The sequence below is a fragment of the Spea bombifrons genome, chromosome 11 (genome assembly GCF_027358695.1).
Source record: "Spea bombifrons isolate aSpeBom1 chromosome 11, aSpeBom1.2.pri, whole genome shotgun sequence".
NCBI classification, from domain to species: Eukaryota; Metazoa; Chordata; class Amphibia; order Anura; family Pelobatidae; genus Spea; species Spea bombifrons.
Window position 1 is genome coordinate 30,467,233 of NC_071097.1, and position 23,952 is coordinate 30,491,184.

The 23,952-nt window shown below is 40.3% G+C and overlaps 2 protein-coding genes across 4 annotated transcripts in view; one reads left to right on the top strand and one right to left on the bottom strand.

The window, feature by feature from the left end:
* Positions 1 to 984: 984 nt before the first annotated feature.
* PDZD7 (PDZ domain containing 7) lies at positions 985 to 18,611 on the top strand. Its single transcript, XM_053449943.1, has 17 exons — positions 985 to 1,177; positions 1,380 to 1,520; positions 1,816 to 1,990; positions 2,839 to 3,015; positions 3,344 to 3,491; positions 4,503 to 4,563; positions 5,442 to 5,933; positions 6,135 to 6,308; positions 8,544 to 8,585; positions 9,197 to 9,366; positions 11,274 to 11,365; positions 12,310 to 12,401; positions 13,097 to 13,171; positions 13,459 to 14,076; positions 14,365 to 14,465; positions 17,151 to 17,305; positions 18,572 to 18,611. Exons 1-17 carry the CDS (start codon positions 985 to 987, stop codon positions 18,609 to 18,611), a joined length of 2,946 nt encoding a protein of 981 aa, XP_053305918.1.
* A 3,357-nt stretch (positions 18,612 to 21,968) lies between these two features.
* Positions 21,969 to 23,952, bottom strand: part of LZTS2 (leucine zipper tumor suppressor 2) — a 62,212-nt gene continuing 60,228 nt past the window's right edge. For all 3 annotated transcript variants that reach the window (XM_053450393.1, XM_053450392.1, XM_053450394.1), the window contains 2 exons: positions 23,290 to 23,559; positions 21,969 to 22,949 (listed from right to left, as the gene is read on the bottom strand). In XM_053450393.1, the coding sequence (XP_053306368.1) occupies positions 22,245 to 22,949; positions 23,290 to 23,559 (975 nt within the window). In that variant the 3' untranslated portion in view covers positions 21,969 to 22,244. The remainder of the gene's footprint in view (positions 22,950 to 23,289; positions 23,560 to 23,952) is intronic.

The window sequence follows — 23,952 nt, forward strand, 5'->3', positions numbered from 1 at the left end:
TATTTAAATGGACGTCATCCTGATTGATGTATATGAAAAAGGTTTACTGTACGTCGTTGGTCTTTCGTGTCATTAGAATGGTTTGTTTCTGAATTACACATTGGCTTTAGGTGCCTTAAGATATTTTTAATGAAGAGACTTAATTGACCTTGGCATGGATATCTACAGAGATTTGGAGCAGGCAACTGGATCAGGTTGGTTAAAAGATTATTCTAATACTAGAATTATTAGTATTTAGATTAATTCTTAACTTGAGGATTGATGATACCAAATGAGAGATGTAATTAACGGGACAATCCAGTGTCCCGGGGAGTACCCCGAACAATGAATGCACAAAAAGAACATATGGGGTCTTCAAACCTGAAAAAAAGTACTTGCCTTCAAAAGAAGCTGCAGCTCCCTACCTCCTCTGTGGTCCAATGTCCCCTGCCACTGATTGGCTGTTTGGTAGGAAAGTGCTCCCATAGAAATCATCAAAGGGCATATGATGGCTGGGACAACGTCAGGGGTGCAGGTTAAAGGGTGGCATGGGTAAAGGCACAGCTGGGATAGTATTATTCATCATCACATCTGCTGTGTCTATACACACTATTGTGACTTATTAATTAAGTTTAATATTCTGAGTTTCTAGAAAAAAAAGGTCATTAGGGGAATAAAAAGTAAGCAATCTTAGATGTGTTGGGGTTTCCCATGGATGTTTCAAACCTTTGTATCCTAATGAAACCTTTTTGTAATAACATTCTATTTTGTTATGTTCTAGGTTGTGTTTTTGGTGTTACCTGGAACCAAACGGTATGAATTTCACATGGTTTCCAATTATGGTCTGAAGACACGTTTTTGGTCAATATGTTAAACATACATATTTTTTGGTGGGAAATGACATGAACAATATTCTGTTGACAAACAAGTCACAAGCTCTTGGTTTTTCACTTTGAACATTGACCTAACTGCGATCCATATGATCTGCCCTCACGCCGGCCTGCCATGGCTCGAGCTTTTGAGATGGATGACGGTGAGATGACCGGTGCTGGTTTACCCAGGAGTTCCAGGAGAAACTCAGAAACTCCAACACAATCCTTATTGCGAAAACAAAACCGGAAGGGCAATGGTCATCCCAAAGGACTCCGAACCACTTCTCCAATGGGCAGGGTCATCTTGATAAATTCCCCTTTAGAAGGTAATTTTTTTTATAGAACTTGTACCCTATTAAATGAATATAGGATGGAAACCTTCCACTAGGCATGTCCTTGACATAAAGAATACACGCACATTATTGTAATGGACTAAATCCAATGTTATTAAACACTTTTCAATAAGTTCTACTTTAATCGAATATATTAATATCACTAAATCTGGAAATCTTCGGAATTCTTTTGCAGCCAACAGCGATGAAAGCGATTCAGTTCTTGCTATCACAGTAGATAAAAGTCCAGATGGAAAATTGGGGTTCAGTGTTCGCGGAGGGTCAGAGCACGGACTGGGAATTTTCGTCAGCAAAGTGGAGGAAGGGAGCAGCGCTGGTAAGACGACAACACTGTATGCCGGTTGTGTGATTATACAATTGTGTCAAAACATACATGCATTTCTACTTTTATATACAATATTTGTTTATTACAATATGTTGTGTTTAGTATAAAAGTGCCTATAAATACTAATTTTACACATATACATTATTTTACGATTCCTTCTATAGTAACCAAGACCAATTCTTATCTGAGTAGGCCTAAGTATTTTCCATAGCCATTTGGCTAGTATACTATGCCATTTGGACAAAGCCAACAAGATTTTAAATATTTTTCACTATATATTCCATAGAGCAAGCTGGTCTGTGTGTTGGAGATAAGATTGCCGAGGTGAACGGTATCAGTTTGGAAAGCATAACGATGGGGAGTGCAGTCAAAGTCCTCACTGGGAATAACCGTCTCCGAATGATGGTGAGACGGCTGGGAAGAGTGCCAGGGATTAAATTCTCCAGAGAAAAGACCACATGGTAAGCAGAGCCTCGCCGCTCGCTCGCATCCTGCGGGGCATTGTCAGCCGTTCTAGGTAACCAAAATTCACAATGTGTTACCTCCGCGAGCCAAGGAGAGTGTGTCAGGTTCATTTTAGTATGGAGGTGTCCAGTTTCACGACAGCACAAAGGCTCATGCGAGCGTGAACTTTGACCAAAAGAGATGCAACAGCTACACAAATTCCCCTGAACCTTATGTTGCCATATGGTCAGAAGGTGATATTTTTGTTTTTTTCAGCATATAAAAGATCCTAACGTTGTTATATGTAAAGAATATGGTTTTGTATAATATTTTAAATTTTTATATTTAGTCCAGTTTATTAGTAAATGCATTTTGACTTCCCCTGATAATCTCCATATTAAAAAGAGTGAGACACAAGATCAGCCAAGAGCTTCAAGCCATTAACAGCCTCCATGGATGAACCTACTTTTACAGTGGACCCTGTCACTTTTCTTCAAGCCTATGTTATAAGTCCTATACAGTAAATACATCGTTATAACGGTTTGTTACATATTAAGATAAACAAGGTGGATTCTAGGTAGGAACTTGATGGAACATGGCAAATTGGTGTTATTGGGCACATTTGAGACTAGTTCACATCCATTTCCCCTCAGATGGATCTTAATGTGCTTAATCTGGATTTATGGAAGATATGGTTCTGAAAGCCTACGTATTTTCACCTCTGGTCATTACCGGCTATTTTTACCTAATTTCAGAGTTTCCTCCTGAAACGAACCCTTTTCTTATTATTATTTCACCTGCTAATATTTCATCAGCATTGGCACAGAAATAATATTTTTTTTTTGCTTATTCTTGTGGGCTTTAGGGTTGATGTTTTGAAAAAGAGGCTGGTGGTGGAGAAGATCGGCTCCACACCATCAGACAGCAGCTCTGAAGATGGTATGAGAAGAATTGTCCATCTTTACACATCCTCCGACGACAGTTGTTGGGGTTTTAACATCAGAGGAGGAAAAGAATTTGGGCTTGGGATCTTTGTTTCCAAGTAAGTTTTAAATAATGACATTTTCAGAAAGTTGGCGTATTTAACCTTTGATGCACTATATGACATCACAAACCCCATTTCCTGTTGGTTACTAGAGCTGGACAAAAAAAATCTAATTTTCCTCCCATTTGCATTTGCATTAATTGTGACTTTTTTGCTTTTTTGACATCAGACTACACATATAATAAAATAGAAATAAAAGAAACATATAAAGTATATAATAAATTATTAAATTAAAAATTCAACCAATGTACAGTTTTTAACAAACCAGTGTTTATTACTCAGGAATGCTCATTATAATGACTGTAAAATAACATTTTGTCTGCAGACTGGATCCAGGAGGCATAGCAGAAGAAAGTGGAATCAAAGTGGGAGATCAAGTCCTTGCAGCCAACGGAGTCAACTTTGAAGACATAAGCCATAGCAAGGCAGTTGAAGTGCTAAAGGGACTAACACATATTATGCTAACAATTAAGGTAATTGAGTGAAATGAAATGTTTTCACACATGTTATTTATTGAGACATTTCAGGCATCATCAGAAGGTGTGTTTGTATGTGAGCATGGATGCGTGTGTGAGTATGGATGTATAAGCATGGACGTTTAAGTGTAAGTGTGTGTAGGAATGAATCTCCATGGGTAAAGGTGTCAGCATGGATGTGTATATGCAAGTTTGTGTGTGAGCATGAATGTGTAAGTGCATTTAAGTCACTAAGGCCTGCGTCTATGCGCCTGTGTATGCTTGTGTGTGCAAGTGGCTTGTGCGTAATTGTATGTTTGTGTGCGTGTGTGTATATATATGTATAACACTGCCTTTCAATGCTGCTATGTCATTTACAATGCATGCATTACCTGTCTTGAGTGGCCATATTATGATAGCAACAAAGAAAATGTTCCTGTGATTTGACAAATAAATTGGCTGTTTGGCTAATGAAAACACCCTAACAACTTTAAAAAAGAACCCCCATTGTAACAAGTATCTCCTAAAGCGACTGGGACCACGGGATCCATTCAAGTGATCCAATATCTAAAAAAAAACGCAAATATCATTTTCAAATTACAAGACCGTCCCAATATATTTTTCTCCTTCAAAAAACAAAACCGACTGAGTTTGAATATAAAAAAAAAAATATTCTTAGGATAAACTTGCTTGGCGGTATGCATGGATGAGAGTTTACAATATTCCCGAAAGGTAATTCACCATTTGAAACCAGAATAGGTTTTACAGACAAATGACTTCTTCCTAATTACCGCCAGACGCAAGGAAAGAAAATAATCAAGCCTCAGCGCGTGGACTCCAGCTCAAGGCACGGCAGGGTCACTTACTTAAGGTGCCGCGTATACGGTTTCATCCGTGAAGTGGAATACATTATTTATTAAAAAACAAAGACTATCGGGTTTTACTTTCAGCCACGTATCAGCTATTTTCTGGAGGGCATTTTCTAACCTTTTTATTTGAATGCTTCTCAACCATTTTTGTTTCTTTTAGGAAACAGGCATGTACCCTGCTTACAAGGAAATGATAGCAGAGTATTGTTGGTTCAATAAATGTAAGTACCGGGCAATTAACGAGCAGAGGCTCGGCAAGCATTCGCAGGAGAGTCGTTCTCCTCGAAGGGAGGGAAATCCCAGACCGAGGGTATCTTTTACACAGGGTATGCCGGATAGATATCACGTCCTACGGATAGATATCCGTGCGATTTTGTTGGAAATCATGGTTTCCAGATTAAATATTTCAGGCTACTCTGTTGAAATATCTAGGTTCATCAGCTTTGTAGCTCTTGACACATCTCACGCTTTCAGGATGTATCTAGAGAATTGTCTAGAAAACATATCAGTATGTTAAGGGGAGACTTAAGTGTCCCAAGTGTCCTAAATGCATATTAACATACCTTGTAAGTACTTGAATATCCATTCTTTACACCTGGAAAAAAAGTATCTTAAGGAGAAGCTGCAGCTCCCATACTCTGTGGCCCAATGGCAGGGTATTTCAGGATGTGTAAGACTATTTCTCCCCATTTGGTTATTCCTGATAGTTGTTAAATTACTTTTATGTGAACTAAATGTATTTTAGAGATATTAAAAGCTGTTCACCTTTAACTGGTACCTTAAAGTTTGTCCTGTAAGAAAGGCCAAGTTGTCTTGGAAACCCATTTTATGAAGCTCCCCGTGTTCGTGGACTGGGGCAGATCCGGCAGGGCAGAAGTTTAATGAACTGACTTGTGACAAAGCTGGCCTCTTATGACTTATCTGTATGTATTCCCATGAGGGTAGATATCTACAGATCCAGGTGATCAGGAGATCTGCTTTCCTCTGAGATGTTTTGGCTGGTAGTTTAAAATACAGAATGCAACCCGCAAGCACCAGGCATACAATATATACCTTTGTTGTATCATAGGCCCTAAAAAATGTTTTCCTTGTGTTTTAGTGAAAAATGGCCAACTACAACTTTCCCAAACATCTGAAACTAGCTCTTCCATCTCCTCCTATTCTTCTGGGGCTCCCGCAAACGCCGTAAATGGATACCATCAAGCACTTATTTCTAGCCCAGCCTTGTACGATCCAGGAATGGTGGACGTGGGCATTTCTACAGAAGCTTCACATGACGGGTTCTTAGAAAGGACAGAAACTGCCATACAGACAGATCTTCATTTGTCTCCATCTGGGTTCTCAGATTCTGAAGGATCTCAGAAATTAGGAAAAGTTGCAGAGACCCAGAGAACTGTGCGCCCAACAGTACTTCTGAAAGACACAGCCATAAGGACAGAGAGCTTTCTGGAATCTCAACAGAAGAAAAAAAAGAACAAGGCTTCCACCGGAGACTTCCCTAGGTCGGAATCTCCAAAAACTGCTTTGTTACTGGCACTCAGCAAGCCTCGGAAACCGATCAAGAGATCTCAGAGCTACTTGAGCCTTTGGGGTAAGTTGTGCTGATGATTCAAGATTGAAGATGAATGCAAAAATAATGATGTATATTTTCTGGATACAGCTTTAATTGTTCCTATAGTCGCTATAGACAGGGGGAAGTCTGGTTCCACCATGACATTTGTATCACACCAGTTCAACATCCAGGAACTATAATGGGAAATAAGCTCATTGCATCTATATATTTGTGTTTTAGAAGCCAAAAAGAAGAAGAAAAAAGAGAAAAGGACAGCTGGAAACAGTGGCTTGGAGCGCTCAAAAACATTTATGAACTTATTCTTTAAAGGCAGCCGGGGGAAACTAAATGGCGATAACAGTAAGGAAGCAGCAACTGGATCAAAGCCACGCTCACACCGTGACCCAGATAAAGGTAATCTGTTAATTAATTAAGATTAATTTATAGTTCTTAACAGGGACAATCAGAGGGGAAAGACCAGTAGCAGTCCGAAGGACCAATACACATTAAGGCTATTATGAGAAGAAGGCAAGGAGGGCCATGCATCACAGCCTTCAGTTGATCTTCAGAGATTATAAGACAGTGGGAGATGAGGCGGACTGATCTGCCAGAGCCTCAAAGGGTTCCTCAGAACCAGTACACGGTGGAAACGTTAACAAAAAAACCCAATGGTCCTGCACTGGTAATACCCCCTTAAGTCAGGTAGTATGACAAGGGCACTCAATGTGCATCCCCATATCCCAAACCACCAATGCAACCCCTGTCAAGACAAGTGTAAACACTGTCAATGAGGGGCAATGTTGGGCACCCAGAGGCAGATGACTCCTAAAGCATTCTGACACAAGCTGCCCAATCACAGAGTTACTCTAATGCAACATAGCAATACCCCCAATGTATTGTTTCCCCAATATCTATAGCAGGTAACACTTCTGGTTTTGCCCGAAAGCTTTGAATATCACAGCTGTTTACACGTCTCCAGGCTGGGTAACCTTTGAACTCTGAGGGGGTAGTGGAGTTTGGCTCCTCTAATTTTCCACTGCCTCTCTTGTCTACTTGTAGTCTCTTGTAGACTTGCCCTGTCCTCTCCATTGGTGCATGGAATGGATTTTGTCACCCTTAACAAAACCAGAGTTCAAAGATAAATAATTTTATTGGTCATGATGGCGACCTTGACTTAAGTGTAGCTCTTCACAGTTAGTCGTCTCGGTGGCTTTTCTATGGCATCATCCTGTCTGAGCACTTCCTAAACATGACATCACTATTTTAATATGGCCTCGTCCTATAAGTGCAGGGTATTTTATTCTCACCTTTTATGTGAGCAAACTGTGCTGCCATCTATTTTCCACATCCCAGCGTTAAGACATACACAGAAACGACTCGGTTCATTCAGAGGCGCTGATCTTATCATTGGTAAGGAGGCTTTAGAGTGCAATCCAATTTGTGCCTCTAATAATCTGCTCCTATATTTGATACGTAAACAAATCTCTTAATTTAAAGGTCTAGATTGGCACTTTAAGTGCGAGTAAATGGATGTAAAAGTTGATTGAGTGAATCAGTAATTTAATGTCTGTAAGGCATTCCAAGTGCCGAAAAGGTAGTAAAGCGACCAACACAAGCAGACATCTGTTCCTATGTTTTAAAGATATGTTGTTCTGTTATGTACAACACAGCACAAGACTAGATTAGCCTGAAATAGACAACATTTTGGCCATCAACTCCCCTTGAAGATTTTCCGCTGGCCTTCCGGATAGGGAAGGAAGAGGACACACATACATATACTTTTAGAAGAAGGCTAAGAACTCAGTGGTCCACTGTGGCCTTACAATGGTACCTTCATCACCTCAATGTCTTCAAAGTAAAACATCATGGTGTAGTAGATGTATAAGTATTATTGCAGTTCATGCACATTGTTTTTGTTAAGGTCTGTACTCAAACATTATACCTCTATGTATTCAGTAATGTGTTGCATTTCGGTTCTGCTCCTCCTGAGCAGCTATTCCCGGTAGAGCGAGTTCTATCTCTTCTCGGTCGAGGTCCCACTCTTTGTGTGCATTTCCTCCTTTAGGAATATCTTGGGTTCTCCTCCAGTGTAAAAGTGAGTTTAGATTTTGTCCTCCCTGTTCACGGCGCATAGGACATACCGCTCCAAAAGTGTGCAGATTTGGGCACCTATAATGTCGGGGGTATGTTACAGTGATGCTAACTGCACCCCACTGATGAGGTCTACAAAGGGCAAAACTTGTGCTTGTTGGCTCTGTTATGCAGGAAACATCTGCCCCGCTAAACTTATGTATTGATGGAGGTTTTTGCTCTACATTAGCAAATAAGAGTAAAAAAACCATACTTTCTACAGTGGGGTTTTACTGTTACTCTGCCTTTTTTTGACTAAGCTCCTCTCGCCCTTTTTTCTTGCATGTTGTATTATTGTTCTCATCTTAATAATGTGGTTTGATGCTTCTTAATTTGCTTTGATTTTGAGTTCTTCCGGGTATACATTGTGAGTACTGAAAACTGGCAACCCTTTAATAACCTTATAGAAATATAGAAACGTACCTTTTAATGATACGGCGTTCATAGCCTTGATTTATATTGACATCAGTTATTTGTGAAATGTTGATATTGTTATTATTATTTACCATTTTTTTCCAGTTAACATTGTTCAGAAATTTATGATCAGAAGCCTGAAGAGGGGTAAATGCAGAATCCTGTTCTGCGTGACGTTTGATCTGTTGTGTGACGTCTCAAGTCCAATCATATAAAGATGTAATTAATCTGAAATGGTTTTCACTTGATTAAAGATAAAAGCAATTGGATATAATGCTCGTTATGTTCCCTGAATGATGTAAAATAAAACTTTTGCAATGTATTGTCGCTTTCATTAATCAAAATGATCCCTTTTCACCAAAATAAACATTCCGCTGTTAAGTCCAATTGTCCCAGTACTTGTAAATATTATTATTTCTTACGATACTCACAATACATCTTTATAAGTAACTGGACTGACTTCTGGCTGTTTTGCTACTCTGCGTTTGGAGAAAGGAAGGGTGTGTGGCTGGCTGAATGTCTTGGGAGTCATGTCTCATCGTGGAAGGAGTGGCACAGATACCTCTAGTTCGTATGACCTGTCTATTTTTACACTTCTTTGTGTTTTTATTCATTTCTACTTCTAAGAAAGAGACCTCTGGGGTCCCAAAAGCGAATGTAACTTTACCTCTTTTTCTGTGTTGGCCCAATCACTTTCAGCTAAAGTCTCCATCACACGCTGATACGTTTTCCGAACATTATTTTTTTTTTATTCTTAGGGAAAGAGCGGAATCAGCCTTTTTTCTTTGGATCCCAAAGGGATTTGAATGCGCTGTATAATGGCGACATGCATTTATCGCTGGAGGACAGACTCTCAGTGATCGAAGATATGGCCATGAAGCTGCTCAATGAAGATGAGGTTGCGGCTGTCTTGCGTCATTGCAGACGGGTAAGTACCGTAGGGCGCAATCCCGAAAAAGTTCCCGATGTATGTAATAATGACAGAGTCAGGAGATAAACCTGAGGAGTTATATCACAAACCGGCAGCAGGTAAGATTAAGATGTATCCACGCTAATGAACGCAAGTCTGCATTATTTTACTGGTGATACTGGGAGAGCGAAGCGACGTTAGCCTAACACAAGGTGGTGCCGTAACATAAGACGCAGACCCAACCTCGGCAGGGCGATTCTGTGCGCGGTCCTACATATGGAAACACCAAAGACGTAAAGGTGCCTGTCTGACCACGTATAAGAAGCCCATATGCGGCTGAGCACCTTCCTTCTATATTATCTCTGAACCTGCATGCTGTGGTTTTTAATATATAAATACTTTTTTTGTGCAAAAATTAACCATCACATCCCAAGTGTCCGTGTGACATTTCTAATAATGTCCGTAAAGGCTAATTACATGTATGATCCCATCGGCTGTGCTTTCCTACATCCTTGCGGACTGGGACATGCTAAGGTGTGGGATATGAGATATAAGTTTGTATAATTGTGTCCTTTCTGGGAGGTCATACATCCCACATACTGCAGGGGGCAGCACTTTACCTCAACTGGCCAGTAACGTGAAGTGCTCATGTGTCCTGGAAAACGTAGCTAGTCCTGCCAGCTTAGTTGACATAACATAGTATCGTAGTGATTCATTTAAAAAAAAAAAAAAAACTTTATGAAGTTAAACCAGTATGCAAACAGTCATTACTTTTCATCCAGTATTCCCGTTGTTAGATCAGACATTCAATACCATAGAAATGCTTCTGGGTAGCATGATTCTTGGAGCAGAGCCCCTGTTTACCCATTGTACAGCGCTGCGGAATATGATGGCGCTATATAAAACACTAAATAATAATAGGAGGATAGGAAGGAGTGAACTTTGCAGTATTTAGGATTTATGGGTACCTCCCGAGTGTCCGGTTTTAAATGGGCCAGTCCCAATTTCCAGGTAATGTCCTGCAGTTCTGCTTCACTGTCACGCTTTCATAGGCATTTGCAATCGTGGACCAGTTAGTGGGATCAGAGGATGCCCCCTGACCAGCCCATTGAGGTGTGAAATTGGCCAAAGGTTGCTCCGTGACGAGTTAAAGCTCTGATATGGCGGCGTATTCCAGTGTCCCAATTTATCTCTCCCCTATTGTTGTGTTGTAGATTGTTGTTGATTGTCATGGTAGGGTGGGGGTGAAGACAAAGACCTCCAGGACAAGTAACTGATTAGATAATGGAGGTTCTGTCAACTTCCAAGTTCATGTTATGAACTTTAGAACTAAATATCTCCAAAACTAGTTTTAATGAATACATTTACTTATGACAAAATTGCCAGAAACTGGACATATTTCAACAAAATGAATTCCCCAAGACCTTTATTTTTCTGACTTGAAAACTTAATTTCTAACAGGGAATCAATGACGTAATCATTCTAGTTCCGATGGGATCTCTGATGTAATTAGTTATTTAATTCCCTTAATTCCATATTCTGGCCATTACTATGTAAAATAAAATAAAAAAACATGGAGGCAACTGCTCTTCTTCTGTAATTTTTAAGGATGGTACGAGGTCAGGCTGTGGCTTTGGGTGGCCCGCTGTCTTTTTTAACATTGATTAATTTTATAGGTAAAGCTGTTCTTGGCCTTGTAAGTTCTACATCTTTTCTTCTTTAAACCATAGTACACGATTCTAGACACCCAAATAATAGATGCCGATTTCCACAGTCCTGACCTTCTCCAAAAAATAATAAAAAGCAGAAGGTTCTATTGCATTTTATCAATCATTTTATAGCGTCAAGCAGATTGATAAATTGTAACCCTTTCTAGTTTAGGAATGATACAAAGTATCCATCATGTCTTGGTATTTTCTTTGCAGTATATCCAGGATGGAGGCATCGAAGATCTGACAAGACCATTGCTTGCGATCTTGGATCGGCCAGAGAAGCTTTTACTTCTAAGAGATATTAGGTGTGTTTAGTTGTTAACCCCAGTTCTTTCTTCCGTCTATACAAGTATCTTCTAACACATGGCTCTCAGAATAACCCATTCAGGAGCCCATGATTAAAAACAGTAAGGCATTTCAAATCTGGCCCTCGGGCGTACCAAAAGTAACAATTTTCAGCATTTCTCCACTAAGTTTTAAGTTGTTTTTTTTTAATTCCCTAACAGATGAATTGCATCAATTTGAAAATATTCAACAGTTGGGTTCCTGAGAATTGGGACCTTAAAGTAAACATGTCTGACAGGTTGCGGTGTTTTCAACTAGTGCTAAGATGAGCATTAACCCCTTAATGACAAAGCTGGTACATGTACGGGCTCAAAACGCATTGTATTTAATGGGTTTGGGGACCGTCCATTGTCCTTAAGGGGTTAAATGAATAAAATAGGTTTAAAAGTAAAGGATGTCCCCAGGACAAGCATGACCAAAGTTAGTGAGTGCTCCCCTTTCATCTCCCACCCCATGAATAGTGGAGTGTGGATGAATCAACCAAGGTTCCATGCAACTATATACCATTATTCAGACATCAACAGGGCTATAAAAAGAATATCATTAATATTTTAGAGTTTCTTGATCCAAGGAGAAATCCAATTGCCTCTCGGAGTCAAGAAGGAATTTTTTTCCCGTGATGGCAGAATTTGAAGTAGCTTAATTAGGGTTGCTTCGGCCTTCTTCTGGATCAAGAATAGGAAGGTTAGGTAGAAGGGTTGAACTTGATGGACTTAGGTCTTTTTTCAACCTTATGAACTATGTAACTATGTAACACCTTAGATGGTGTTGAGTTGGAAATTGAAATATATATTCCTCCCTACGTTCCTTTATCATATGAGTAGTAGGATTGGGGGTAGTAAAACATTTTATGGGGGACATTCTTACTATGAAAACAGGTGAATACAGAGTTCTTATCTTCTAGGGGGCTGATAGCTCTGACTGACCTGGGCAGGTTTGACAGCATGGTTATCCCTCTGGAGCAAGATGCTTACGATGCTCTGAAAAGCAGATCAGGTATGTAGTATGTAGTATTTACCTTCTCATGCCAACCAGGTTCAGAGATATTCTATGACAAAGGGCATTCGATCCATCATCACGTACAATCCCTCGATGACCGCCTTTAGCTCATCATTCTAGTGGGTCTATTTAGCAGAGCAGCCAGAACATCGCTTTGAAGACTCGTATTGTGGTGATGATTTTAGAATCAAGGAGTTTTATCTGCTATGTTGGTGTAAAATTAGAAGATTAGAAATACGTCCATCTGTAGCTGAAGAACAGCTGGGGGATGTTATGGTCTTTCAGAAATATTTTGTCTGCCAACTGCCTTCGCCATAAAAGTTTATAATTATTCAGACACATGGTAACGTATAATAGTAAATTAAATTACCCCATACCGGGCTTCTCCAGCATGAATCGTGCGCAGTGCTAATTCATCATTGTGGGCTGATGTCCTTTGGGAATGGATTCAGGCACATGTCTAATTAGATATGTTTGGAGGAGAAAGGAGAGGAGTGTAAGACGATATCGTCAGACAAGGAGGTCCTGTTTTTCATCTTATTTTGGATTGGAAATTTCCATATCCTCAGTAGGTCATGGAACAGTAGGCGTCATAAACGAGCAACGTCAGCACCTTACAAAGTGGACCTCTTTGTGCATGTTGCCTGTCCCCTATGTTAATACTGTTCTTCTATGTTCTTTTTTTTCCCTAGTGTCATCACCAGTTCTACGACCCACTCAACACGACGACACACTTCCCAAGAGACATCTTGTCACTCCGGTTCCTGGTAAAGGTCAACCCTATTATCACTCTTTTTAACTTATCAACGTCCAGGGCTTGGTTTCCAGGCATAATGAATTCACATTTTATATAAGTATATAACATATGCAGCAGGACACCTATTGTTTCTGTAAGTCAAATTGTTATGTTACATACTACTTGTTATGTCCTGTCTACCCATTGTACAGCGCTACAGAATTTGGTGGTGCTATATAAAACAATAAATAATAATAATAATAAATTAAAGTCTGTGTCCCTAAAGCTTGATTGTAAGATTAATACTTTTCATTTCAGATTACAGAGGGGGTTTTCATCTCAAACCAGCAGATGATAATGCAAACCGTGAAAGGCTTTTAGCAGGAGATATGGAAAGGTTAAAGGTTGGAGACTCTTTGGTGGTAAAAAGGACGCACTCCAAAAATTACACCCCACTCGAAGATGTGCCAGTCGATTCCTATAACGTGCAAAATACATCTTTACAAAAGTCTTCTTCCAAAGCTGCAAAAGCAAACTGGCTCCTCACTGAATCTACTAGTTTAGCCGAAGGGGCTACCGATTCCCCTCCTTCATTGCCCAATGAGACGAGGACCTTGCCATCCAGAAGTAGAAAGGAACAAAAAAGCAAAAAAATGACATTTCAAACTCCAAGAACTACCCACAGCAGGTCAAGGGAAAGGAAAGCTGATGTATATTCTGTGCTTAATAAACCTAAACAATCCAGGCCAATCTTGTCCCAGATATTTGGAGGAGTTTCTCTGAGTTCATCAAACCTTGATATTCAATTAAAGCCTCTAAGAAGAGACACAGAGCTTACAACAACTGAACAGACCTCACAGAACGGCTTCAGTAACGCAAAAGAAGAAGAATACGAACTGGCAACAGTAACAATCTCAAAGATGAAACAGTCATTGGGTGAGTTCCATCACTTGGGGGGTTTTCAGGGTCAGGCACCTCAGGAATATTTGCCCAGGAATCAGTGTGTTTTTGTAGATTAATTTATGTATATCACAGTGTTTGTCCATACAGCATTGACAGGTCCTCTCGTAACAGCGAGGGTCTGCTTACATGGTATGGACTCAACCAGCTCATGTACTGTCTTCAAACCTTACTTTTAATACACATAATGACAGAATAATTGTTTTCATGTTATAATGTCACTTTAATGACATTTGCCTATGTGTTGTTTTTAAATGACTGCAGGGATCAGCATTTCTGGAGGAATTGAATCCAAAGTTCAACCAATGGTAAAAATTGAAAAGATCTTTCCTGGAGGAGCGGCGTTTGTCAGCGGTGTTCTCCAAGTAAGGGTCCATCACAATCTCAGATCTTGGTGGTATAAACCGGTGCTCCTGAACCCTCTCGACCCTATTACTCAGATGTCTAAGGTGTTGCAAATTTAAAACACCTTAAACACCTTAACCACACCTGAGTAATACCTAAATCCTGGACTGTTGGGTGTTCCTCGAGGAGAGGGTTGAAGAGCACTGGTATAAGCCAATATAATATGTGCCAATATCTTGCATTTTTCAGTGATTTTATTGCAAACGTTGAATTACAATTGAGATCTTCTATCTTGATTTAAACTAGTTACTGATTTCCACTTTTTTCTAAGTTTTTTTTGCCTTCTCTTCATTTTTCCGGGTTGATCGATTTCCTCTTTTCACTCACGCCATTTACTATCCTCTTGTTGCTCACCTATCCCAAGGTTGTGTTTTTTTTTACCTTTCATGTTAACGTCTCAGTTTCTTGCTTTTTTCACCCATTTCCCATGGTTCTTGGAGAGAGAAAAAAAACTGTTAGACGGGGCTCCTTTTCTTTATATGGTACCAACAGATTCCATGGCACCGTACAATAAGGTTATAAATATTTAAACAAAGATAGAAGGTATGGGGCGTCCGGCACTTAAATACTCCAGTGTGTTAAGTAAAGAGCAGACTTGTCTGTAAGCTTATAAGACAATCTATTTTACTCTTTGAAAGTGTTGGCCAACTAAAAGGTATCACTAACTTCTACAGCGTTTCTTCTCTGTCTTCTTATCGATACAGCAATATTTGTACTGCTCGACAATCCTTCTTGCATTTCCCGTGGCCTGCGTATGTGCTGCGTGGCCAAGCTAGTAGGGAAGTATCACAATATCAAAGGCAGGGTTGTGTTATTCCAAAATCATATGTACGTCATTGCGATACTATATCTATTTGTGACCATGTTCCATTCACCAAGCTAGGAGGATCAGCTTCTTAAAGGTGAGCTCCCACCATACATGTATCTCCTTTAGTTATTGTCTTGTGGCTGTAAGGAACATATATGTAATATTTGTCACAAAAAGCCTCTTTATCACTTTTTTTCTACATTTCATGCGAGTACTCGCCTACCCATGATGCTCTGCTATTTGTGAAGCTACTATTTTCACTCAATACCCTGATCCGACACCTCTTATACAGATTAAATGTCCAAGAGATGCACTCGGTGATTTCTGTACTGAGATATTAGCAGTAACACACTAATAGCACCACCATTCTATTTTTCTATTAAGAAACATGTGTAAGTTTAATTACTAGGGATGTTTTAGAGGCAGCCAAGATGTAACCAATGTAAAGGTTACTGAGAGTAAACATATAAAGCTCTTGGCAATTATTCTCAAAGACAATTTTCTGCTATGTAATTTTGTCGCTTAGAGAGGTGACGGAGCTGCCGTTTAATTATCCCGACGCGCTCCTTGCACAGGTCAACTAATACCGTACTTACTAGGAAGTAAGAATACAAGGGCACCTGAAGGGCAGGCTGGAGCTGCTTGAAACACCTTGGCTTTATAAGCCGTTTTTTGCATGTTATGTTTAAAAGCAAACATTACTCTTAGGGTGCTCTAAGGCTAAACATATTAAAATATAAAAAATAAGAATTAATATATCACACTACTCTCTAGTTTTTAGTAAGGGACATACCAAGAGATTTTGGACGATGAACACCCTTTACTTATTTGACCACGGTGGCATTTCACGGCTGGAAACTCAGTTCTATAAATCAATGTTTCTTTCTTCCCTTTTCCTCTTTGCGATGTTGTGTCATTTCTACTTTCTTTGTCTACATACATACACTTTGTAGAAGAAAGTCTTCACTGTCGTATTGGACCCGACGAAAAGCAGTTCAGTTGTAAGTCGTGATACCATCTAGTGGGCCGCTTTGGCACTTCTTTAAATTTGGACGTAAACAATAACAGATTCAATTCATTACTTGATTACGTCTCACTTCCCCATAAAGCGGACCTTTAACCTTAAAACTTTACACTTAAATAGAACAAGCGTCAGCAGAGGCTGAATATCTTCTTAATTATGAACCAGGCAGCCTGTGCCTTACTGATTTATCTAAAGTTGTTTTAGTTAGCAAATCCAATCCAATTCATGTCGGAAACCTGTGCCATAGCCACTCGGCATGCTCTCGATGCCTAAAAAGGTCTGCAAAGGTCAAATATCTCCCTTGCATCTTTTTTTGTTCTTATTTAATGCAGGGGTGCTCCGTGTACTCATACAGAACTTACCCCGTCCATAAATGCTATAACCACACAGTGGGGGCTATTCAATATTTTTCATGTTTTATCTGAATTGGAAAACACTTCGGTGATCATTTCCAGATGAGGTTTTTTTTGAAGTGCTCAGCATATTCAGTATTCACAAAGCACCTTCAAGGTTCCACCGGAACTTTCAAGTTGGTTCCAGAGCTGTGTAATCCATGGAATATGCATTAAACTTCCTAGAAGCCATGCTTGTTCAATATTTCTCCATGATCCAATCGCTAACGTACCCCTCCCTGTTCCTCTTTTACTACCCTACTTTAAGCTAAATTCCCACTATTTCTTTCCTCTCCCCCCTTATTTTAGTTTCCCACATTCTTTAATGGTGGCAGATAATGTGCAGCGGGTCTGATATTACCCCATACCAATGTGTCAGTGTTTATTATTGCCAACCGTAACGCAGTATATTCTGTTCCAGGCTGGTTATGAACTGGTTTCCGTTGATGGGGAATCTTTGGAGAACGTGACGCACCAACGCGCCGTTGACGTGATTCGCCAGTCCTACAGCAATAAGGTGAAAGAGCCAATGGAATTCGTTGTCAAAATTCCAAAGAGATCCAGCAGCGACCAGCAGTAATTTTTACCAAATATGCCGAATAATAATAGTTATGTAATTTGCATAAATGGGTCAAGCAAGCAGCACATTGATGTATAGAATTCACAATGTTATCGGCAACAAATATACGCCTCCACCGTACGTCTACTCCTATTGCTCTGGGATCGCAGGAAACACGGAGGGTGGTATAATTGTTTAGTCTCCCACCAGAAAAAAACATGGCTTCAAAACGTTGTGTTAATGCCAAGTAAGGTGAATATGTGACTATTCCGAGGCCCAAGGTATTCCCTATACCCAAGTGTAGGTGATTTAATGGTGGATAGGAAGCCAGGTGGTAGCAGGTGGGCGTTAGACTGAAACATACCAGTTAACCTCTCCAGACAGCTTTGTGTTTATAACTCCGACCTTCTCAGGAATGCTCTTTGGTCTCCGTATGAACGCCTGGGTGGGCTCAACATGTCAGGTTGTGTTTGGAGGGAACTGGTGAAAAAACCCTCCACCAGGAGACCAAAAGGCTGCCCTGGAGCCATATCCAGAGCTCTCAGGTCTGTGTTTCTGGTCCCTCATTACTGAACCAGGCAGAGTACATAAAAGTTTCTTAATCCCTGGCTCCTTTCTGCCTACTCACCAAATCTTCATCCAAAACTCATCCCACCCATCCCTATAATGCAATTATCAGCCCGTTGGACTTTGAAACACTACGACTTACAGGGACTCAAGGTAAAATTCCCAGCAATAAGGAGAACACCTGTGCTGTAGGCAATACGTATGTATCAGATTTATGTTAATAACTAAACTCATTACAATATTTATTCTGTAAATGGTATTGAAGGGACTGAAGAGTATTTGAAAATCACTTTGCTTGGTAGACAGCTCCTAAATTGCTGTAAATACTAACAATGTTTAAGTGTAAATTAGTAATTCACATGAAATGTTTATTTTTATATTTGTGCATATTTGATTAAATCGTATCATTTTTAAATAAAAGCATTTGAACAAACTTCCCCGCGTTGTGCATCGTTTGAAAACTAGTGATTTTGGAAATCTATAGCATTCCCAACAGAATTTCTAGAGCCTATTATTGAACCGTAATATTCCATTATATAGCATCTTCCATTATTATTATTATTTATTGTTTTATATAGCGCCATCAAATTCCGTAGCGCTGTACCATAATGTACGATTCATATTTTTATGTCATTTCCAAAAATATAGAATTAGATCCTTAGAGACTCTAAATGTCTTAAAATTCCATATACTTTTTTTCATGTTTTTCTTCGTAGGGTGAAAGTGACTAATGGAAAATGTTCGGAGGATGTGTAGAATAAATCCCTTTTTTAGTAGTTAATGAGCCAGACGTTCAGACTCCCCAGAGAGTAAGCAAAGTGAAGTAGGACAGAGCCTGTTCTATTAAAAGACTTAATGGACGTTGGTATATTTCACATTATTTAAAGTTGGTTTACCTGGTACAGATCCAGTTTTGTTTTTGCATATTTCCCTTCCCTCTGCCTACCCCACGGCCGATCGCAGAAGGGAAGTTTCAAATAAACATACCTATATTTTAATAACTACTGTAGGGAAAACAGATGCTGACGGTTCTATAAATAATTTGAGTTTTCCATCAGCCCCGGGGCACAAATAACTTGAAAAGTCTTAGAAGGCACTAAAGAGTAACGGGCAAATGTCTGGATTCTATACAGATGTACATTTCTTGGGCTAACGCGAAGGTTAAGGTGGCCCTAAAACTGTATTGGACCTGCGTAGTTGCCCACCATTTGCGGAAATGTATGTTTCCAATTCCATTCTATACTTCAGTGTCAAGCATGAGGCAGGAAGGCGATTTTGCCTCCAACGTCCCGTTTCCTGCTCCCTTGCGTGAAAGAATAATGATATTTCTAATTGTATATTATATAATATTAGATACTTTGACAATGTTATCAGGTACACAAAGCATTTACTCCCATCGCTGGTCTAACTACAGTTTATTTTGGCCGTAAGCTGCTTTGTTTTGGCTGATAACAGCGACTGATTTGCTTCCAAAAAATGCATCTCTAGGGAAATAACCGTTGGCGACAACAAGGTCATCAGCCATGAACTTCTACTTGAAGCTACAGGCATTTCGAAAAGCTTGGATTTAGTTATGCTAAAAGCTAATTTAAATAATAAAAAAAAAACATGAAATGGATCAGAAATCCAGCACAGACGGGGTTAATGTTGTAAATGACTATTGTAGCTGGAAACGGCTGATTTTTCATGGAACATCTTCATAGTCGTACAGAGGCCCTTTATCACTCCCATCACTTCTGTGTTCCAATGACCCTTTATCACTCCCATCACTCCTGTGTTCCAATGGCCATTTATCACTCCCATCATTCCTGTATTCCAACGGCCCTTTATCACTACCATCACCCCTGTGTTCCAATGGCCCTTTATCACTCCCATCACCCCTGTGTTCCAATGGCCCTTTATCACTCCCATCACTCCTGTGTTCCAATGGCCCTTTATCACTCCCATCACTCCTGTGTTCCAATGGCCCTTTATCACTCCCATCACTCCTGTGTTCCAACGGCCCTTTATCACTCCCATCACTCCTGTGTTCCAACGGCCTTTTACCACTCCCATCACTCCTGTGTTCCAAAGGCCTTTTATCACTCCCATCACTCCTGTGTTCCAACGGCCCTTTATCACTCCCATCACTCCTGGGTTCCAATGGCACACTGTGTTCACTAATCCAATTTTAAGTTTAAAACAGATCATTAGAAAACTAATCAGAAATTTTATGAAAGCTAGAAATGTCCTTGTTTTCCCATAAAACCAGATAAGCGACACCAAACTTTTAAACAGTATTATATAAGATTGTTGGCCATCCTGTTCCAAGATCTTGGGCATTAATACGGAGCGTGTATATATCTAGATCGATGGATATGAGACTTGAGCGCATACAGCTTATAAAGTATAAAATATCTCATCCTAAAAGCAGTGGCTGTCAGACGGGAACGATCACGGTCCTTTCTTTAGATGAATAATGGCTGTAATTATTATACTCAGAGATGTAACTGGTAGGTATGGGACGCTTCAGATCGATGGCTCCATAACGTTTGAAAGCTTCTCCCGGAGAACTCCCGTGGGTGCTTCGTTTCTTACACGTGGGGCAGGCACTTAGGAAACATTACTAAACCATGGACTCAATCTGCACCGTGAAGTTATACAGCTTAACCCACGCATGCCCAAAACAAGATATCATACCAGCAATCAGGCTTTACACCCTACGACCCCCATCTCTGTAAAGATTCATTGTAGGGCGCATTCCGTCACAACAATGATGGGTTGTTGTTTAAAGGGACATTCCAATTTATTTGTTTATGAATATTGAAGTCAATTGTGCATGGATTCCATTTTTTTAAGCATGGATGGGATGCAACGTCCGCTATTAGGCAGAAAATTTAGACATTCTTATCTCATTGTTCATGTTAACTATGCTAGAGAATGGGTAAATTACGCAATTTATTATTGAACGTTAAACAGAATTAACCAGAAATTAGAGGCGATATATTTTCAATACTTTCAAAAACTGCGTCTTCTCCAGCGTATAGGTATTTTTTTGGCTCCGCTTCACATATTAAGACGTAAAATACAAATAAATAAAAATACACACAATTTAAAAAAACGTTTGGTATTAACCAGGGTTTTATTGGGATTACAAATAATTGACCCAGAGATAGCGTCGGGATAATTCCGTCTAACTGGCTTTAGACCACTTTGGTTTGTGGCACATCTGGCAGTCAAGAGGATAAACTGTTTTTTTTTTTCTACCGCGTTTTTTTTAATGTTTTTTTTTTTTTATGATTGTGCTCTAGCAAACTGCCTACCTGAGATTTAAAGCGACTATCGTTCCCTAACAGTCAGAGAATGGCGACAGATACGTAAAAAAAAAGGTGCTAATTGTAGTTTGTACAAAAACCAATCATTCTGTATTAACAAACTCTTATTTTACATTATTTACAGGCGGTCGAAGAGCCGCGTCAATTAAGTACAATTTGTTATTAGTGAATATGTGAAGAACATTCCGTGGTAGAATGAGAAGTAAAGGCTTGTGTAACACTGAGAATGGATCTGATGACTTTTGTCCGATGGAATCGCTTCCTTATGCATAGGATCATACGCAACGTGACAGTGAAGTGTATGAATGAGGTCTGTCCTACGGCGTATTGTACAGAAATATACACGTAGATTTTGGTAGTGATTCTGGTGGAAAATTGTTCTTCTCGCCATAGCAAATTCAAGAATGGTTCAACATTCTTAGTGAACAGACCCCTTTTTGAACATTGCAAAATAAATTTAAACAAAATGAAGAAATCATCACAAAAACCACTTGTATGTTTCTCTGACTTCTCCAACGCGCTTTGCTTTGGAATCGCTCGATTATTCTTACTTGTTACGTACGTGCCGGTCCTTGCTGTATTCTCAATAAAAACGAGTGTCAGATTACTAAACAGATTAGAGATCACCCCCCCCCCGACACGGAAACGAATGCCGTTGTGCAGAACGCTATTGCTTTCAATAGTGAGGTTTAACATGGAACTTGGTAGATGCTTGGCAAAACTGAGAGAACACTACGAGTTCAGTGTTAAACTTGGTAAGAGGTCTGAGGTTCAGAAAAACACGAGCTTGTAATTTAGTGCTTTAGTGAATAGACCTGTTGGGTTATAGAGCCAGTGTGGACCTTCTGACTCGCCAGCTGTGGTTGAACAAACCTCGTGATGAGATCTGTGTTCCAGCCCGCGAGGTGATTATGCTTAAATGCCAACCAAGTTGAGATATGTGTGTTTTCTAGTAGCCACAAACAGAAGATTCATTTGGAAGAGTATCCGTGGGTTAGGTGCACGTTGGCGACCCCTTCAGCAGGAGTGTGGAAGGTCCCAGTAAAAAGGCATATGTGGTAGTGTCTCATTGGCTTTAAATTTCTGTGGCGGTGATCTCTTCGAACTGAATCTCTGCGCCATGCAAGTCAAAGTCATCCAGTTCTCTGGCCTCCAGTTCCAGACTGAGCTGTTTGATGTCCCTTTCCAGCTCCCTGTTCTGCTGGTACATCTGGATATAGTTATGCTGTAACTGCTTTTGATATCTGATGACCTTCTCTTTTTCCTCTCGCCAAACGCGACGTTCTTCTTCGAAGTTCTCCATCTGGTCCTGATTGCGGCGCCGCTCGCTCACCAGCGCTTCCCTGAGACGTTCCGTGTACTGCTTCAAACTCTGCAGGTCGTCAGTAGTCTGCCGTTGTGCTTTAGCTTCGTCGCTTTCGTATAGCAAGAAGGGATCTTCCTTCTCTTGGCAATGGCACAGTCCGTGCCGCAGGCTGGCTACTGCTGCCTCTCTGAGGCCGGCCACTTCTTGGTCCAACTTACTGGCCTTTTCCCTCAAAAGTTCCGCCTCGTTCTTCTTGCGTTGCAGTTCGTTTTCACACACCTCGAGCTCCAGCGTCTTAGTGTGCGTCGTGTCTTGAAGTTCTTGAACCTGCTCTTCACTCAGCTGGAGGTCCGCTCGAGTTTCTCGAAGCTGGGCCCGGAGCAGAAGTATTTCGTTGGCTTTGTGCGCCAGTTCGGCTTGAGCATCTTTTAGCTGCTGCTTCAGTAATGATATTTCTCCAGATTTCTGACAAACCTAAAATAAAGAACAATATATTTAGTGTTTGTTTTAGTTTTGATGCTAGAATAATGCTAAAATGAGAAGATCTGAACAAAAAAAAACCAGATCTACCAGTCTCGGGATATAGTACAGACCTTAAAAGTATCTTTATGGTTTATCTAAACTAAATATAAATGTTGTTATAAAAAAAAAGGAGCCATCCTTTAACTTAGGGTTAAATTCAAGCAGAAAGAGGTTAAAGGCAGAAGTCTTCTCCTTCTTGGAGACGTATACAATATGGAAAGATTCCTACACTTTAGACATATTGCTAACCAAGAGAGACACAGAACAGAACTGCGTAAGGTTTCCGACTTGCCTCCCATTTGGTCTCCTCCAGCCGCGGCCCCAGCTCAGTCTGTTCCCTCTCAAACGAGGCACACCTTTTCTCAAGCAGCTCCCTCTCCTGCAGCAGCTGGGAAAAGTCCTCCTGCAGCTTCTTCTTCTCCTGCTGCAGCTGGAATATTTGCAGTTGGAGCACTTGCTGCACCCGTTGAGCCTTCTGGGAAGCCTGCTTCATCTTCAAGGCACAGCTCTGACGCAGGTCGTCCATCTCCAGCTCACAACGTTTCTGCTTCTCCTCATACACCTGAAATTAAGGGGGGGGGGGGGGTTATGGCTGCCTTATCCAAACCGACAACTGGTATAAAAAAGGTGTGCATTTAAAGAAAGCCATGCCATTTTTTTACATATATCTTCCTTTCTCTGTAATCTTTCAGTCTCTTATAATCTCCCCGTGCTCTAGAGTGTTTCCGTGTGCAAAGGTGCTTGGCTCGACCCATTTCAGGTTGACGGCACATCAGTCTGTCTAGCGGGAAACAAATACATATGGCAGGCCCTTTAAGGACGCAGAACCATCTATAGTATTGTAAACCATACACCCTTATAGCTCTTGCTAATGATTGCTACAGACAATAATGTACCTTCCGGTATACAAAGCGACATTTAAATGGACCCCAACTCTGAAGAAATACAAAAGAAG

Coding starts and splice junctions, on each gene's coding strand:
- PDZD7 (XM_053449943.1), top strand. CDS start 985: ATGGCTCGAGCTTTTGAGATGGATGACGGTGAGATGACCGGTGCTGGT. Junction 5,934..6,134: donor GAGCTACTTGAGCCTTTGGG/GTAAGTTGTGCT, acceptor TTTGTGTTTTAG/AAGCCAAAAAGAAGAAGAAA. Junction 14,466..17,150: donor TTGTCAGCGGTGTTCTCCAA/GTAAGGGTCCAT, acceptor ATTCTGTTCCAG/GCTGGTTATGAACTGGTTTC.